Genomic DNA, 17,922 nt, shown 5'->3' on the forward strand with positions numbered 1-17,922 from the left:
AAATGCTATACAGAGATATCATAGGCCCTTCTTATCTAGTTTCCCCCAGGGCATCTTGTAAAACTAGAGTACAATATGACAGCCAGGGTGGTGACATCAGTACAGTAAGGATACAAAATGTTTTCTCCACCACAGGGATCCCTGTTTTCTTTTAAAGCTACACCCACCTCCCTTTTGCCTCTGTTCCTTCTTAATCCCCAGCCACCAGCAGCTTATTGTATTCATGAGCCTGGGTGTTGATTCATCCCTGAGGCTGTTCTGTGGGATCTGTCCCTCTTCTGCTGAGGCTCCTCCTCACCCTCCAGGACTCTGTGCCTCTGCTTTCCGTGGGTCTCATGTTTCAGGAGCTGCCTTCTGAGTTCCCTGCAGTCATCATTGGAGATATAATTAGGTCAAAGCTGTTCGGTTTTCACATTAAAATGACAAAAACAAACAAACAAACAAAAACCTTATTCCCACAATTCTGCCCCACACTTGGCTTCCTAATTGGTGTATGTAGTTTGCAGGGCCCAGTTGTTAGAGGTAAGTTATTGTCATACTTTCCTCTTTAGTCTACTCTGATCCCAGTTTAAACTCAGCAAGGGAACACCTTGTCTTGTTGAGAACTCAATCACAATCTTCAGATAGTCTCTTTTGTTTTCTTTACACAATTATTTTTAGCATGAAATGTCCGGTATCTAACCCAATGTCAGTCAGAAGTGAGCCCATCACGGGCAAGAAAGAGAATGATGTACACTATGGTAAGGACTAAATTCGTAAGTTGTGTTGTATTATACTGTCACAATTAAAACTAAAAAGTGAATTACTTCTGGGTAATGGAACTTCTGTATCACATTTAGTACTGGATATGTAAATCTACATGGTGATAAAACCTGTATACATACATGCAAAAAAGTACATGTGAAAACTAGTGAAGTTAGAATAAAGTCTACATTTAGTAATATCATTCCAGCATCAGTTTTCTGCCTTTGATATTGCACCATAATTATGTAGAATGTTGTCAATGGAGGAGGCAGGGGAAAGGCACCTACAAATGCTCTTAACTAATTATAAAACACTATGTAAGTCAAAAATTATTTCAAAATAACAAAAAGGCAAAAAATATCAAATTTGTAGATTGTTGCATAATTTAAAATCCATGTCTCTCCATGTGCGTGTAGGCACAACTCATGTTGTCTGAGCTCAATGCACATGTTTGTTCGACACAGTCCTTACGGCTTGAAAACCTGACTGTATTTCCAGTCCTAGGAAAATCTCGATATGCAGGATCCTGAGCTTTCTATGAAAGTATTATGATGTACAAATGTTTATGTGAAACACAGATAAATATATCATTTTTGATTAGAAAGAAATGTTAATGGAATGCTAATATCAAAACTATATAAATAAAGTGACAGGAGCTCAAAGTATGATTTTGTTTGGTTATTACATTACAAAAATTATCAGATTTAAATAGCACTGAAAACCCTATGATGAATGACATGTGCTTGTTCATTAATTTAATTTCCTATTGAGATGTATAAATATCTTAGAATTTTATATACACAATTTAAGACATTTTTCTTCATATTTATAATAATGGTTAACTATGGAAATTAATACATGGCTTCAAATATTATTTTCTTTAGTCTTGTAATGTCCTTTTTTGCTGTTAGGTGTTTTATTTCATTCTCTTTTGGTTTCTTCCCATAGTTTCAAAGGATATTTTTCCAAAAACACATTGAATAAAATAGATGTGAATAGCATTGTTTTTGTTTCAAAATAACCTAATAGCCATTAAGGCTTGTTTTTTTCTTTTTTAACTTTTATTAAAAGAGATAGATTCAAAATAAGCTCTCTTAAATTTTTATTCCCCAGAATCTCTGCCTGTATATAATTGGCTAATAAACCTGTTGCTTATTTTTTGAAAAATCCATAAATTATTGCAAACCTGCATCTACCACATGCAATTGCTCCAAGGAGAAACAAAATAAAACACCATAGCAACAACAACAACAAAATTTGCTCTGGATGAAATTTTTTCTTTTTTTTTTCCAGTTTCTGGCCAGGGCTAGGTTTGAACCCACCACCTCCAGCATATGGGGCCAATGCCCTACTCCTTTGAGCCACAGACACCACCCTCTGGATGAATTTTTTTTCCAATAGCTTTTAATCCGAGGACTGACTTCTCCTCAAAGTGCTGTGTATATCAATCACATGTGATTCCTTGTCCCTGACTTAGTAGAGGAAAATATGTTCATAAGTTGAAGTCCTGGTCATCTACTTAAATTTTTAAATTATTCAATTCAGAAAGGAAATGAAATTTTCCTATATACAGGGGAATACAGAGCGTAGCCCTAGAAATACCCATCAAATTGCACAAGGAAAGAATAATCTTTCACTCTAAAAGAAAGCATTCAAGACAGAAACTTCAGTATAGATTTTCTGAAAATCAGAACCTGTAAACCAGCTACTTGTCTCAGGGTCTAAATAAAACAAGTGTGTGGTTATATACAGATGACACAATAGAACATACATATTTGTTCAGCTGAGTCAATTTTGTTAATTTGTTGAAAAGGATCTGTTAAGTGAATCATTTAACATCTTCTAAACAAAACAAAGAGTGATGATTGTGCAAATAATTCTTTTCTACTTATGGAGTTAGCAACATATAAACAAAGGCAACCTGTGTCTATACTTTCGGGTAAGTAATTAGGTTCTCACAGATGAGATTTTTAACTTAGAAAGATTCCCCCTTGGGAGGCTAAGAAGTGAATCGAAGACTAAATAGACAGGAAGCAGGGGAACCTTCAGAGAGCTGCCAGGGAAGGAGGGTTTGACAAAGGACAGTGGCACACGAGCCAGATGGTATTACTAGAGAGGTAGGACCTTCCGCACCTGGGATGTTGTGGGTATGAGCAAGGATGAGGAGAAGTCACAGATACGGCAGAAATCGCTGGAGGACTGAGAGAGGGCAGCGTTGGGCAACAGCGTGAGAAAAATAGGAAATGGGGACGTTTTGGAGATGAAAAGGCAAAGCTTTTTCTTTTTTTTTCTTTTCTTTCTTTTTTTTGGGGGGGGGGAAAGAAATTTCTTTCAGGCATCTAAATAAAAATGCTTAATAGAAAGTTGGAAATCCTAGCCTAGATCTCAAAATCCAGCTTAGGGCTGGAGATATGGATATGGGAATACATTTCCAATATTTAGATTAGAATGAGCCCACCTATAAAAGACTGAGAAGCGGAAGTGATTCCTGCCCTAGAATCAAAATGAGGTCACAGTCACAGGGAGAAAAGATGACCAGGAGCTCCAAGGAGCTTCCACAGGATGGGCACTGACGGGAAGGCTTGCATTTCACTTGACTAGTGCAGCCGCCGAATTGTAGGAGAGGAGCAGACCATGGGGAGGGAGCCCTACCCACTTGGAAAGCTGGATTTAAGGTTGTCTTTTCAAGAGCTTTGGGCAGTCAGTACAAATAGAAGTGGTACTATAATTGAAGTGAGTAGGAAAGATCAGTAAACAAAAATACAGAAAATGCAAAATCCATAGGTAAACATTTTGGGGTTTTTTGGCTTTTCTTGATTTAATTTTACCTTCTCTTTTCTTTTAAATCAGAGTACCAGATTTGTTTTACTGAAAGAATTTTTCCTAGATTTTTGTTTGTTTGTTTGTTTGTATGTTTTGTTTTTCTTTCTTAGAAACAAGGTCTCATTCTGACATCTATGCTAGAATATGGTGGCTTAATCATTGCCATTACCAAATTTCTGGGCTTCGGTGATCCTCTGGCCTTCTCCTCCTGAGTAGCTAGGACTACAGGTGCATGCTGCTACACCTGGCTAAGTTTTGTTATTTTTGTACACATGGGATCTCACTATGTGGCCCAAACTGGTCTTGAACTCCTATCTTCAAGTGATCTTCCCACCTCAGCTGCCCAAAGTGGTGGGATTAGAGGCATGAGCCACCACACCTACAGCAAAATACTTTTGTAGAACCTCTATTTAAAGGGGAGAAAGTGAATCATCTTGTTTGTGAAGTAGAAAGACCAGCATTTTCTTTAATAATCCATATATAAAGAAAGACTATCCAGTGAAGATAATATGGAGACATGATCAGAAATCAGATGGAAAGGTACAAAATAGAAATCTCATCGAACAGAAGGGAGCTGAGGAGAGGGCGACCAGAGATGTCCTAGGAAAATCACATACTGAGAAAGAGATGATTGCATCTTCATGATCGATCTTTATCAATTGACAGCAACAAGCAAATTGCTGACACTTAAAGAGTACATAGAGAAAGAGGAAAAAGTAGAGATCCACCCATTTATTTGAGAAGTTTTGCATGGACAGTGTAAAGAACTAGAATTAGTAAAAATAGAGAAACATAATTTAAAAAATTAGATTTCACCTTCCCATGAAAAATGAGATCCAAACAATATTAAAAAAAAAAAAAAAGTAACGTCTATAGACCCAGGAGATGTCAGATATAGCTCTTTCTTCCTCTGTATCTTGAAGAAGTATCATATGTACTAATCGTACGATAGGATATAAAAATGGTAGGAAGCATAAGTATGTTAAATTGAGAAAGATTAAAGTCATTGTTAATATTCAAATCAGACAATACATTTAGTATCAGGATTATTAATATCTCAAGGCATAAAGCTATCCAAAAAAAGAATAACACATTTTGAAAAGATAAATTTAAAAATGGTGATTTACTAATTCTCACCCTAAATAAAACTTAATTGTTTCATTGATTATATACTAATAAAAGCATTTGTTTCCATATTTAGAAAATAATTCCTTCCAGGTACCATCTAATGTGCATATTCTCACATTCATGGCCATCAGTACATATCTGATCCTGCAGAAAAGCAATGATTGTGGAGAACGACCTGGAGGGGTGAAATCCGTCCATTCCTTTAGATACTATACTTTAAACAAGTTTGAGCTTGTCGGTGGAGAGCTCAACACTTGCATCAGAAATTCTGGTTAGCACTGTGAAATTGGGTTTACTGAATTAAGTTTTGGCACTTTTTCTATGGGGCCACCTTGAGGAAGACTATAAAAAATATGGTGTGGAATTTGTCACTGTCTTTTTTATGTAAATGTTGCTGAACATGTTTTCCTCATGTGTCATGGTTCCTTTTACACTGGGATTTGGAAGTCCCACGCAGGGTTACGCTTCCTCAAGCAACTGTTGGGATTTTGTTTCTGCAGATAAGATATATCTTGGAATTGACCGTGTCTGTATTTGCATGGTCTATAGGAATGTTATGGCCAAAGTTTTAGACAAAATCCCTCCCCTCACCACAGATTGTTTGTTTTTAACATTTTTATCAAAGTGATATATGAGAAAGTATTTTCAGCCAAATAGTTCAAAATAATTTAATTAAAAAGCAGAAGTTCTCTTTGTGTCTTCTTGTCCCCGGCTCTGCTCTTCCCATATTCTTGTCTAACAGTTTATTCACTTATCGATTTAGGAATTAGGAATTACCTCTTGTCTCCTGACTTCTTTGTAGATTAACTAGTATTCAGCTAACTTTTCCACACACCAGACCCACTTTTAGAAATTATATCAAATATTTGTAATTCTCCGTCGGTTACTTTTGTCACTTAGCTCTTCTACCAAACTTTGGCACTGTCCTTTCACCTCTTACTTGGAAGATGCCTTATTATTTATCGTATCATTTCATCCATGTTTTCATTCATTTCTCCTTCCAAACCTCTGTTCCTCATGTTTGCCTTTAATGTTGTCAAGGTTGAAAACACTGAATTTTTTTCTTACCTTAGCTACACACTTATTTTAAATATCAAAAATTTTACATTTGTCTAATTATTTTTATACTTTTTATGGCTCGATATGTAGCATAAAAAATTGAGGGAAGTTTGAAGAAAAAATAGTATAGATGCTTATAACATAAAATAGATGCCCAATGCTACAACCATATGAAAAATGGTTTATCAATTTCTTAAAAATTTAAACATGCATCTACCTTATAGCCTAAAAATCCTTCTCCTGGGCATTTACACAAGTACTCATAGCAATTTATTCAAAATGGTAAACACCCAGAAGCATCCCCACCATTCATCAACACAAAAATAGATAAACAAACTGAAGTATGCTTATACAATGAAATATTACTCGGCAAAACCTAAGAAACAAATTTTAAAAAGCCACAAAACAAGTCAGTAAATGAACTTCTATGCATGCAGAAACCTGAAAGATATTTTTATGATTGAAAGAAGCCAGTGATGTTTTATTCTTTTGTTATAAATTTTGAGAAAAAGGAAAGCTTTTCTTAGTGCTAGGAAACACAACAGTGGCTGCATGGAGTTGGAGTATTAATAAGGGGATTGACGATGGAAATTTCTAGGGCAATATCCATGTTCTAGATCTTGAAATGATGTAGGGATTGCACAGGTGAATACGTTTCTCAAATGATCAAACCATACACTTAAGATCTTTGTAGTTCACTGTTTTAGAATTATTATCATTTTCAAAAGACCTGTTGCTCCCTACACAGTTTGCAATTTAGTTGAGAGACCAAGAAGTGAACGTGCATGTTTTTACTCTCCAATATAGTAAGTGCTATTGAATAGATAAGCACAGAATTTCAAAAATGCAGGAGCCTCCTGTAATCCCAATCCTCATCCTCTGGTACCTCTTCTGGTCTCTGGGGCACTGAGGTTAAGTCCAGTAAGATCTGTGACAATGGAACATGTGCAAAAGTGACATCCTCCTCATGTCATCCAGCCATAAACCCCCAAATCCATTCCTCTGTGTTTCTCTCCTATTTCTGTGGTGAACTTGAGAACCATATAATGACGACAAGAACCAGAGAAGGTGAGCCCGGGTCCCCGATGATTAAAAGGAACCTTCCTCTCTGAAATGTGACATGAGCAAAGAATAATCATGTATTATATTAAATTACTAGAAAAAAAGGAAGTAAGAGAAGAGAGAAAGAAAGGAAAGGAGAGAGAAGAAGGAAGGGCCTAATGAGTGGGAGGAAGGAGGGAAGAGAGAGGAATAAAGGAAAGAAGAAGAGAGAAGGGGAGAGAAGAATCGAGATTCTTACGCCAGAGACTTTGACTGAAGAGAAATCATCTATCTGGGCAGTGAACCCATCCCGTGTGCAGTCTGCCTGCTGAGTGTCTGAGAGCAGGTGAGCTCTCAGGTATAAAACTTAGAGCACAGCGTCATTATGTCATGCTCATAAAAAGTAAAGGTAAAGATTCAAGAACCCAAATTTTTATATTTCACTTTACAAATAAATTTTCAAAGTCAAATTAATATTTATAAAATAATGCTTTTTTAGTTAATTATGCTTCTAGTAACATAATCGTAAAATGCAATTATAATGGTGACAAAACTTAAAAGAAAATATGATGATTTAATTAAGTCAAGAACAACAGCGTGCAGAGAAGAGTATTGCTTTTTATATATATGGAATATTTTGACATTTATCCCATAATGTTCATCATGGCTTTGTAATAAAAATCAATATGTATTGAGCAGGGTTCAACTGAATTACCTATGTGAACAGCCCAGATTTGATGGGAAGCGGACTGATTTTCTCTGATTTTTCACCCCTTGCATTATTTACGTATATTTTCTTTTGGTCCCATGATCTCTATGATTCCAACCATTTTGATAATTATAATGACATCCCCGATTTTTGTGAAAAAATGTTCATGACCCTGCTGTCTCCTTGAATCAGACTAACATGCTTTATTTTGTTCCTGCAAGGTAATACCAAACATATGGTTTTTAACTATACGTGGTACAAAATGTAAATGGTTAGGAGTTTGGGAATGCATGTTTATAACCATTTATTTAACCAGATTTATGGGGCACTGTGAGGAGACGTCACATGTAGAGGACTCAAACATGCATGATCTCAAACTTCAAAGCTGACTCACCTGCTTCTGAATCAGTCAGGTACATAATGAACTAATCACAATCCAGTGAAGAGAATAGAAAAATGGGATGCTGGGAGGCCCCCCACTGAATGGTGTGGCATTGAGGGGTGGGGGTCAGGGAGGGTCCCTGCTAGGGGGAAGTGCTGTGTGAGCTGAGCCCTGCAGGATAGGTGTGCCACTCCAGATAGAGGTGATGAGCTCTCCATTCTGGGTGAAGATGCCGGACAGGGACTGTAACAGATCCTGGGTTTTTAGAAGGTCCTTTTTTTCCTGTTCCAGCAGGGAGTGTAACTAGCCCTGGAAACGCATACCAAGAAGAAAATGGAAAATATGTTTCTACATTTTTATATCAGTTGCTAATGTAGGGAAAATAAAATCTAACATCCATAAGAAATAAAATTTAAAGAGAAGCAATGATAGCCATCACAGGTCTATAACATTAACTTAAAGAACTTAAAGAACAATCCATGAGTTTCAACGCCAGCAGTGACATCGTATATTTTAAGAAAATATGATTTCTCACTTTAGGAAATATTCGTATTGCTGTTGTCTTCACGTAATTGCCACATATGAGAATGTTGTCAGGAATGCTGGAAGTTCTTACCGGGTTTACGTACACAGCAGCTCAGCATTTGAGGCACTTTTTTAAACCTTTATGCTAAAGTACAGAATCTCATTCCTTTGCTACAGGAATTTGTGCTGTTTTATATAAGGTCTCTTGAAAAGTGGGGTTTTATTGAGGACTAAATATACTTACTGTCTGCATACAATATTTCATAAATCACACTTCAGACCCCATGATTGTAACTTTGGGGGAAATGTTACCTCACGCATCACCCATAGCACCTTTCTAAATCCTTGTATATTTTCCTCCCATCGGATAAATGATACACTCTTGGGGCTTACAAAACACTTTTCCAAGGCTTACTGGGTTTTAAATGCCAAACAAAGGCTGGGAAATCTTCCATTGACTTTACACTTTTGCATCTTATCTGAATCGCGAAGAGGAATTAGTTAATTTCAAAAAGATTTCCATAGACAGACCTGGCAAACTGCAGCCCCTGGGCAAATTCTGGTCTAGGCCTGTTCCTATAAAATGAGCTAAGAATAGTTTTTAAATTTCTCGTGTTGTTAAGGAAAGTAAAAGAAAAGGGGGGGGGGTGTTATGGGACAGAGAGGCAGGCAGTAACAAAGCCTAAAATATTTACTACCTGTCACTGTACAGAGAAGCCTTGCTTCCCCCTTTCTCAGGTTGTCTGAACTGTTGTCTGAGCTAGAAGAAAAATTTACTGCTCATGATTTAGAGAGAATCAGGTATTCCTGCCCAAATAGACCTGCCCCACCAAGGCACAGTCAAGTTCATGACCCACCCAGGAAGGGTCAGACTCATGTCCCTCCCAGGAAATAGGAATGCTGCCAATCACTGCCCTCCCTGACCCTTAAAATCCCCATCCTCTGTGGATTCCTTCCTTGATTTCACACACACACACACACACTGCACCCCCCACCCCTCCCCACACCCCGCATCCAGGTGGAAATAAACACCACATGATTTCTACAGAACGGGGATTCCATTTTCCTTTGTTTTGTGCCTTGGAATAATCTTTCTTCCTTGGGTCCTGAACCTTTCAATGACGGGAAATTTTTAGTTAAAAATAAAATTTCAGTGATATTTCTAGATTATTCTAAAATTAACATCGAAGATGACTTATGTTAAAAACAATTCTGATTCTTTGCTGTATATTTGCACAATGTATAGGGCAGAAACTCTAAACGTACCACCACGGGTTTAAGTTTAAGATTTTATTTTATTGGTGTGAACTTTAATGAACATAAGCTTTGTGAGAGGCATAAATGCTGTGTTAATAATAATGGTAGAAACAAAAGCTCTTCTTCTAAGCATATATACAAATCCCAAATACTAAGGAAGATTTAATAGCAACATGGAAATCACAGGTTGTAAGTTGATTTTTCAGTCTTTCAATGATAAAGTCGGCTGGCATTTTCATGGACCTGCAAAGTGCTTGCTATTCTGTGATATTTGTCTCAATAAAGGTCAACTTGTAAAGGGTATTGTTCTACATAAGGAAGATTCAAATCATTTTAACTTTTTAATTTTTGACACAATTTCCAAATCTTCAAAGTTTTGGTGACAATCAGCTGTATATCTTGATTTTTTTTTTCTTTTCACATCTATATGAAAATGTGCCAATGACTATAAAAAAGAAGGAGTCAGATTATCTGGGGAAAACGTTCTTGTCCAAAACCTGTGTGATTTCGTCATGACTAATGAAGTGGCACGCACTACAGCTAACCAGACTTACCTCTCAGTAAAAAGAGTCATTCACAGTCTTCACAAACTGTAGAAGAGCTTTTTGCACGAACAGCTACAACAGAAGCCTGATTTGGGAAAATGCATGGGAAAGGAAAATGCTGATTTGCCAAAATTTGTGGAACAATAAACGCAGAGAGAGGGAAAATATGCAGGCGTGTTAGTCCACCTAATAAATAGGCCAGAAATCGAATATATGTTCCAAATGTGGTAGAGTAAGCCACCTTTCAAGCTTTAAGTTTGAGATTCAAATATAATATCAAATATCAAAAATGTGATATATTGCAACTGAAGGAAATCTTTATTTCCTGAAAATTTGATTCTCAAATAAAGTGAGTGGAAAAGTCAGTATATTTCTCCCTGGCTGGCCCTTACTGCGTATTCAGCATCCAGTCACCAAACCTCTCAGAGTCCAAGTTTCCTAATTTGAAAAAAATTAAAAAGTATCCCTGTCAAATTTAATGTTGTCTCTTGGGCATAAACAATAAACAGAGGTGACGAGAACTTTTTCAATGATACAACAATATATCAATATTAGACGTCATTTTTATTAAATCCATGACTATGCTTCCTTCTATGTTTCTTAACTTTTACAAATACTGCTACTTTTGGAGACATTTCACACATTTTTACAGCTTTCTACTTAACACAGTGAATGCTAATGCTATGCCATTCTTTTGAACTCTTTAAAGCTTCAATTAAGAAAATGTCTTAAATCTCAGTATATTTGGATTATGAAAAGTAGTGCAAAAAGCATCATCTATTGATGCTGTGAATTCCAAAGAAAAATTATATAATATGCATTTATTCATAAATAATAAATGTGCCCTCTCTGCAAAGCTGATTTAAGATAAAACCCCATGATTCTAAACATCTCAAATTCTCCCTGCTACCATTTAATTTGGGGGTGAAATCTCAAATGCAATATATCCACATCTTCACTAATTATCTTTTCCTTAAAATATTATATCTTTGCATTAGTCAATACTTATCTCACTTCAAAAACAATCATACAAGGAAATAGGTCAAATAATTAAAAAGCCCTTTTGACAAGCTGTGGATTTAGAATTTTAGGTGAGGTCATCACGGATTTGCCTCCTTGGTCTTTTACAGATTCCTTTATAATAACAACATGCTCAGTAGGAGCTCTGTGCAAAGACAGCCTCCATTCCCATAATTTTGTTTTCCTCTAAAAGGAGTCATGCTTTGGAGGCCCCAGGCAGTTGTTTTTGTTTGTTTTGAGACAGAGTTCTCTCTCTGTCATCTGGGTTGCGTGCCATCACACCAACATAGCTTACAGAAACCTTAAACTCTTGGGCTCAAGCCTCTCAAGCAGTATCTTGATGATCTGCAAGGCTCTCACCCACACCACTGTTCATTTTTCCTCCCTAAACAACCTCACTCCTTTGGAGCCCCGTTACCAGATTATCCCATCGGCCGTTATTCTATATTTTATGTCATGCTATCGTCTTGTGCTATTCTCCTAAAATTTTCTTTTTACTTGGGGAAGGGGAGCTTAAACTTACCCATGGATTTCCTTCCACTGTCCTTCAAATGCCATCTGCAGCTTGATCTTTGTTTCTGTATTAATATTCATGCAAAACCTAGCAGCATTGAAAGCATATAGTATTTTCTCAAGTTTAAATCACTTGGTGGCTGTTGTGGAGTAATAAATTTAAGGTCATAAATTCTAAATTAACCTATATGTAATTGTGAATTAAATTTAGGTGATGTGGACCAGACCTTCTCATAGTTCTTGCCTTTGAAGTAAAAAAAGAATGATGTATAAAATGCAACATTAGTTTGATAGACTTCATATTTAGATTTGTGGATTCTTTATGAATCTAAAAGCTAGCTACCCCATTTCTCCGAAAATAAGACATCCTCCGAAAATAAGACCTACTTACAGGAAACATAAGACGTCCCCTGAAAATAAGACCTAGTTAGGGGAAACAAGGTAGTACTTAAAAAGAAGAAGACTTCCCCCAATGTTTTTCATGATGAAATTGTATCACCAAGATGCAAAGAAAATGCTGTATTAAATGTTAAAATTCAAGACCTACTGCTTAAATAGCTTTGTCTTATGAAAAATTGAAAAATAATGGGGTTGTTTTAGAAAGTGGTAGTAGTATGCAGCTCATCAAAGAAAATTAAAAATAACACAATAGGAGTCACGATTTTCTCAAAACATATACAGCGGCCCCTCCATAGGTGACCACTTCCTTATACTGATCATCTCCTGAAGGTGACTTAACTTTCCTCGACTGGACGTGCACCACAAGGACATGTCAGCACAACAGGCCTAGTTCCTTATGTTGACCACCCACGTATGTTGATCAGTTTGTTACAATCCCTTGGGTAGTCAACTTACGGAGGTTCAACTGTAACTGTACATGTTACAGACTAACCACTAACCATTATGTAGATTATTGAGACCAACTAAGATTATGTAAAACTGTTTAAATACAGAGGAAACATTTAACACACTCCTTACAATTACTAGGTCTTATATTACACATTTTCTATTTCAAAGGCCAAGAGTTTGACCAAGGAATGCAGATTGATGAAAAAACCTTCTATTCCAAATTTTTGGTTGTGATGCTTGTGTGAACTTAAACCACTGCCTTCCATTCCAAACCAAGTCTGTCTTTTTTATTAAAAGCATCTTTCTTTGTTCCTTATTAATATTATACTTTGAAAATTATTAAAGAGAATTTTTTAAAAGATAAAACTTTTGGTTTTATAAATAGAAACACATTTAATTTTTCAGATCAAGAACACAATAGGCTGGCGATGTTAATAGTGCCTATGTTGCAATTTTTATGATTACAAAATAATTTTCTTTTTAAAAATTTTATTTCTATGCTTGTGAGATGATTTAAGCAAATATAAAAAAGAATGTCACGCAGAATATAGTGTTAAAAACTCAAGTTATCTAACAGAGGGAAAGCTAGAATGTATGTATAGAGTTAAAATAGCACAAGCTCTCATTAATTTGATTTATATCCTCTAAAATATAATGGTCTCTTTGTTTAAATCTTCCATGGATTATAAACAAGGAACATCCTTGGATTATAAATTTGCCCTGGAATTTTCCCTAGTTTTAGATGGTAAACTTTTTGAGGGTAGATTTCATAGCTTTACATGTCCCTGAATTTCCCAAATATCTTATTTATTTTTTTGTGCAATAGTTTATAAATCCTTGTTGAATCAATGCTGTATGTGCCCAAAGAAAATCCATTTGTCCCCTCCTAAAAAAAAACAGACAATGTGAACTTTCAATATCAGGTAAGATTCATGGATAATTACTCCTTTAACACAATCTTCTATAACGAGAGAAATGGAATTAACATGTATCTGATCCACTGAACACACTCTCCCAATAAAAGGTAGAAACCCGGACCTCATCGCAACATGTTCAGATGTTCCCCTTGCCCAACTAATGTGAAAATGTGCTCCATAGATTTCTAATGCTTGTATGTGAAGATACTATGAGAAAGATTTTTCAAAAGCAATATGGTCAAATTCTATAAGAAAATGTTGATTGTGTAATTTAAAAGCAAAATAATAGAACTCATCATTTTTAAATGTTTATGGGATGCTACGGGGGTGCTGTTTAGTAGTTCATTCTTTTAACATACATTTACATAGATGAAAAGACCCACAGTAATTCTGTCCTGTTTCCTGGATTTATTATTTAATTTTTATTTTTTTTTTTGAGACAGAGTCTCACATGTCACACTTGGTAGAGTGCTGTAGCGTCACAGCTCACAGCAACTTCCAACTCTTGGGCTTCAATGATTCTCTTGCCTCAGCCTCCCAAGTAGCTGGGTCTACAGGCACCTGCTACAACGTCCAGCTATTTTTTTTGTTGCAGTTGTCATTGCTGTCTAGCAGGCCCGGGCCAGGCTCGAACGCGCCACCCTCGGTGTATGTGGCCGGCGCCCTAACCACTGTGTTATGGTCACTGAGCCCTGGACTTATTTTTGAATAAAGGGTGTGAAGATGATTTTTTTCAAGTTGTTTATGATATGATGTAAGAATATAAAACCCTATCACACAAATACCCCTGTAAGATAGATGTGGAATGTAAAGGTTTTGGCACAGTAACTGAGATAACGCCGGAAAGGCTATGTTAACCACTGTGATAAAAATGTGTCAAATGGTCTATGAAGCAAGTGTATGATGCCCCATGATCATATCAGTGTATACAGTTATGATTTAATAAAAAAATAAATAAATAAAAAACCCCTATCACGGGTAAGATTGGTGTTTACTCTAGCATGTAGAGAACATGGCTGTTTCTAAAGTAATTTTTTCTACAATTTTTAAAGTTCCATTTCTTTTTCCAGGCATTTCCTGGAAACATCAACTCTGACAGTGTGGTCCGGCACGACTTCCAGCACCCAGTTATTGCCCGCTACGTGCGCATGGTGCCTCTGGACTGGAACGGGGAAGGCCGCATTGGACTCAGAATCGAAGTCTACGGCTGTGCTTACTGTGAGTATGCGATTGTTCAGATTCGTGGGAGTTTGTTTTAATTTTCATTTAAACAGTAGTATGTTTCTTTTAATCACTCAATCTTACTTGCTTTCTCTGACAATATATTACCCTCTATTATGGATATATATACCTATATGTATAAAGGGTTGTTTACCTGTTTGTATTTTATAAACATATACTATACACACAGAGAACCAACACAGGTACAAGAATATCCTAATTATACCTTAGTTAAAAGATTTATGAAGTAGTTTTTTGTTAAATAAACAACTTTAAATTTTAACTTTTGTTAACTTTTTTTATTAAATGAAAAACTTACTATTTAAATTGCTCAGTCTTATGAAATATTTAGAGGTGAGAAACCTACACAATTATCCGTCTTTCTGGCTCTTTATGGTGGAGTTTGGACACATTCTGAACTTCTTTCCAGTTCACTAAGTCTCTCTGAAGTTGTGCCTGTTCTTAAATTAAAGCCAAGCTATGAGTCTTCAAGTCAAGGATATTAATATCTTTTTATAAATTTTGTTTCTTTTTCAAATTTCTTTGGTCACTTGAAGAGTTTCTTTTCCCTTAATCATACCTTCAGTCTCCTTTTTTAAAACTTTTTAAATTTATCACGTGTATATCTAATGAAGCTGGCATGTGGAGTTTTAGATTCCACTTCCGCCCTCTCTTGTCTCCACTCATTCTCCCCAAGGGCACTTGATCTCTTCTTTTTCTCCTCCTCATTTTCCTACTTCTCATCATTTTTCTTCTTACGCCACTTCTTCATTTTATTTATTTATTTATTTTTTTGTCTGCATTTTCTTAACCCTTACGTGGTGTTTACCCCTCTTGTTGACTTTAATTTTCTTAAAACTTTATCCTTGGAATTTCCTTCAGGCCAAGGTTTTTGGTACATTCTTTTAGAGAAAACTTAGGCTTGTTTATTTGCTCCTGTGAAGAAAACACCAACACAGAATTGCTTTGAAGTTTGTCTCTAGTTGTTTTCTGAGACTAGTAGATATCATAAGTTCAATCTTCAAACCCACTTTACAGAACACCGGCTTCTGAAGAGAAATTCTCCAGTGAAGTATTTTCCTTCATCCAAGAAATGTTTCTACTTGTTCTTTCTGGGTATGAACAGGGAAGGAAATTAGGGTATCCATAATTTGCAAGAAATCTCTTATTTTTAATTCATTTGCATGTGACTTTAAATAGTGTCACTATAGGCTACCATGTTGAACAGTGTAGTTTAGAGGAAATTTATAAGCTAAAGAGCATATAATATTATTTATTTTACAAATGTTAGGCTCTGATTTCTTTCGTTAGTTTGAAAAATAATAATTTAATCATGAAAACTGTTTTTACTGTCAAAAATATAATGACTAGTTATTTTCCTAATCACTTAAGTCTTCCTACCTCTGTTTGACTATTTTATGCCACTGTGATGAAATGCTTGAGACTGGCTAACTTAAGAACAGAGATTTATTTCTTACAGATCTGGAGGCTGGCAAGTTCACAGTCAGTAGGCCCCGTCTAGTGGGGGCTTCTGTGTTGCATCACCCCAGGACAGAGAGTAGAAGGATAAGAAAGCATGAGAGAGAGAGAGAGAGATCAAGCAGGGATCATTCCTGTGATAATTCACCCCCCTCTCAAAATTATTGCACAAATACATTCATGAGGACTTTAATCACTTCTTTTTTAATTTTTTTTTTAATGTTAAATCATAGCTGTGTACATTAGTGCAATGAAAGGGTACAATGTGCTGGTTTCATATACAAATCTGAAATATTCTCATCAAACTGTTCAACGTAGCCTTCATGGCATTTTCTTATTATTGTATGTAGGCGTTTGTATTCTACATTTAGTAGGTTTCGCCTGTACCCATTCTAAGATGCACTGTAGGTGTGGCCCCACCCATTGCCCTCCCTCCACCCTAACCTCCACGCTCCCTTCCCCTTCCTTGGCCCTTTCTTCATAGTCTTGTGCTATAGTTGGGTTATAGCCTTCATGAGAAAGCTATAAATTAGCTTCATAGAAGGGCTGAGTACATTGGATACTTTTTCTTCCATTCCTGAGATGCTAAGAAGAATATGTTCCAGCTCCATCCATGTAAACATGAAAGAGGTAAAGTCTACATCTTTCTTTAAGGCTGCATAATATTCCATGGTATACATGCACCACCATTTGCTAGTCCATTCGTGGGTCGATGGGCACTTGGGCTTCTTCCATGACTTAGCAATTATGAATTGGGCTGCAATAAACATTCTGGTACAGATGTCTTTGTTATATTATGATTTTTGGTCTTCTGCATATATACCTAGTAAAGGAATTATAGGATCGAATGGCAGGTCTCTAAGTATTCTCCAAACATCCTTCCAGAAGGAACATATTAGTGGGCATTCACACCAGCAGTGTAGGACTGTGCCCTTTTCTCCACATCCACGCCAACATCTCTGGTTTTGGGATTTTGTCATGTGAGCTACTCTTACTGGGGTTAGGTGATATCTCAAAGTAGTTTTGATTTGCACTTCTTTGATGATTAAGGATGATGAGCTTTTTTTCATGTGTTTGTAGATTGTGCATCTGTCTTCTTTAGAGAAGTTTCTCTTCAAGGACCTTGCCCACGCTGAGATGGGGTCACTTGTTCTTTTCTTGCTAATACGTTTGAGTTTTCTGTGGATTCTGGTTATTAGACCTTTATCGGAGGTATAACCTGCAAATATTTTCTCCCATTCTAAGGGCTGTCTGCTTGCTTTACTTACTATGTTCTTGGCTGTGCAGAAGCTTTTTAGTTTGATCAGGTCCCAGCAATGTATTTTTGATACTGCTTCAATTGCCTGGGGAGTCCTCCTCATAAAATATTCACCCCAGGCCAATTCCTTCAAGAGTTTTCCCTGCACTTTCTTCAAGTATTTTTATAGTTTCATGTCTTAAATTTAAATCTTTTATCCAGTGAGAGTCTATCTTAGTTAATGGTGAAAGGTGTGGGTCCAGTTTCAATCTTCTACAGGTTGCCAGCCAGTTCACCCAGCACCATTTGTTAAATAGGGAATCTTTTCCCCACTGAAAGTTTTTAATTAGCTTGTCAAAGATCAAATAACGGTTAAGTAGCTGGATTCACCTCTCGGTTCTCTATTCTGTTCTAGACATCTACTTCTCTGCTTTTGTGCCAATACCATGCTGTTTTGATCACTATCGATTTAT

At 36.3% G+C, this 17,922-nt stretch overlaps 1 protein-coding gene across 1 annotated transcript in view; it reads left to right on the forward strand.

The window, feature by feature from the left end:
* CNTNAP2 (contactin associated protein 2) overlaps positions 1–17,922 on the forward strand; it is a 1,471,582-nt gene that overhangs the window by 192,834 nt on the left and 1,260,826 nt on the right. The window contains exon 4 of the mRNA XM_053608746.1: positions 14,583–14,730. Within this exon, the coding sequence (XP_053464721.1) occupies positions 14,583–14,730 (148 nt within the window). The remainder of the gene's footprint in view (positions 1–14,582; positions 14,731–17,922) is intronic.

This window comes from Nycticebus coucang, chromosome 11 (assembly GCF_027406575.1).
Source record: "Nycticebus coucang isolate mNycCou1 chromosome 11, mNycCou1.pri, whole genome shotgun sequence".
Classification (NCBI taxonomy): Eukaryota; Metazoa; Chordata; class Mammalia; order Primates; family Lorisidae; genus Nycticebus; species Nycticebus coucang.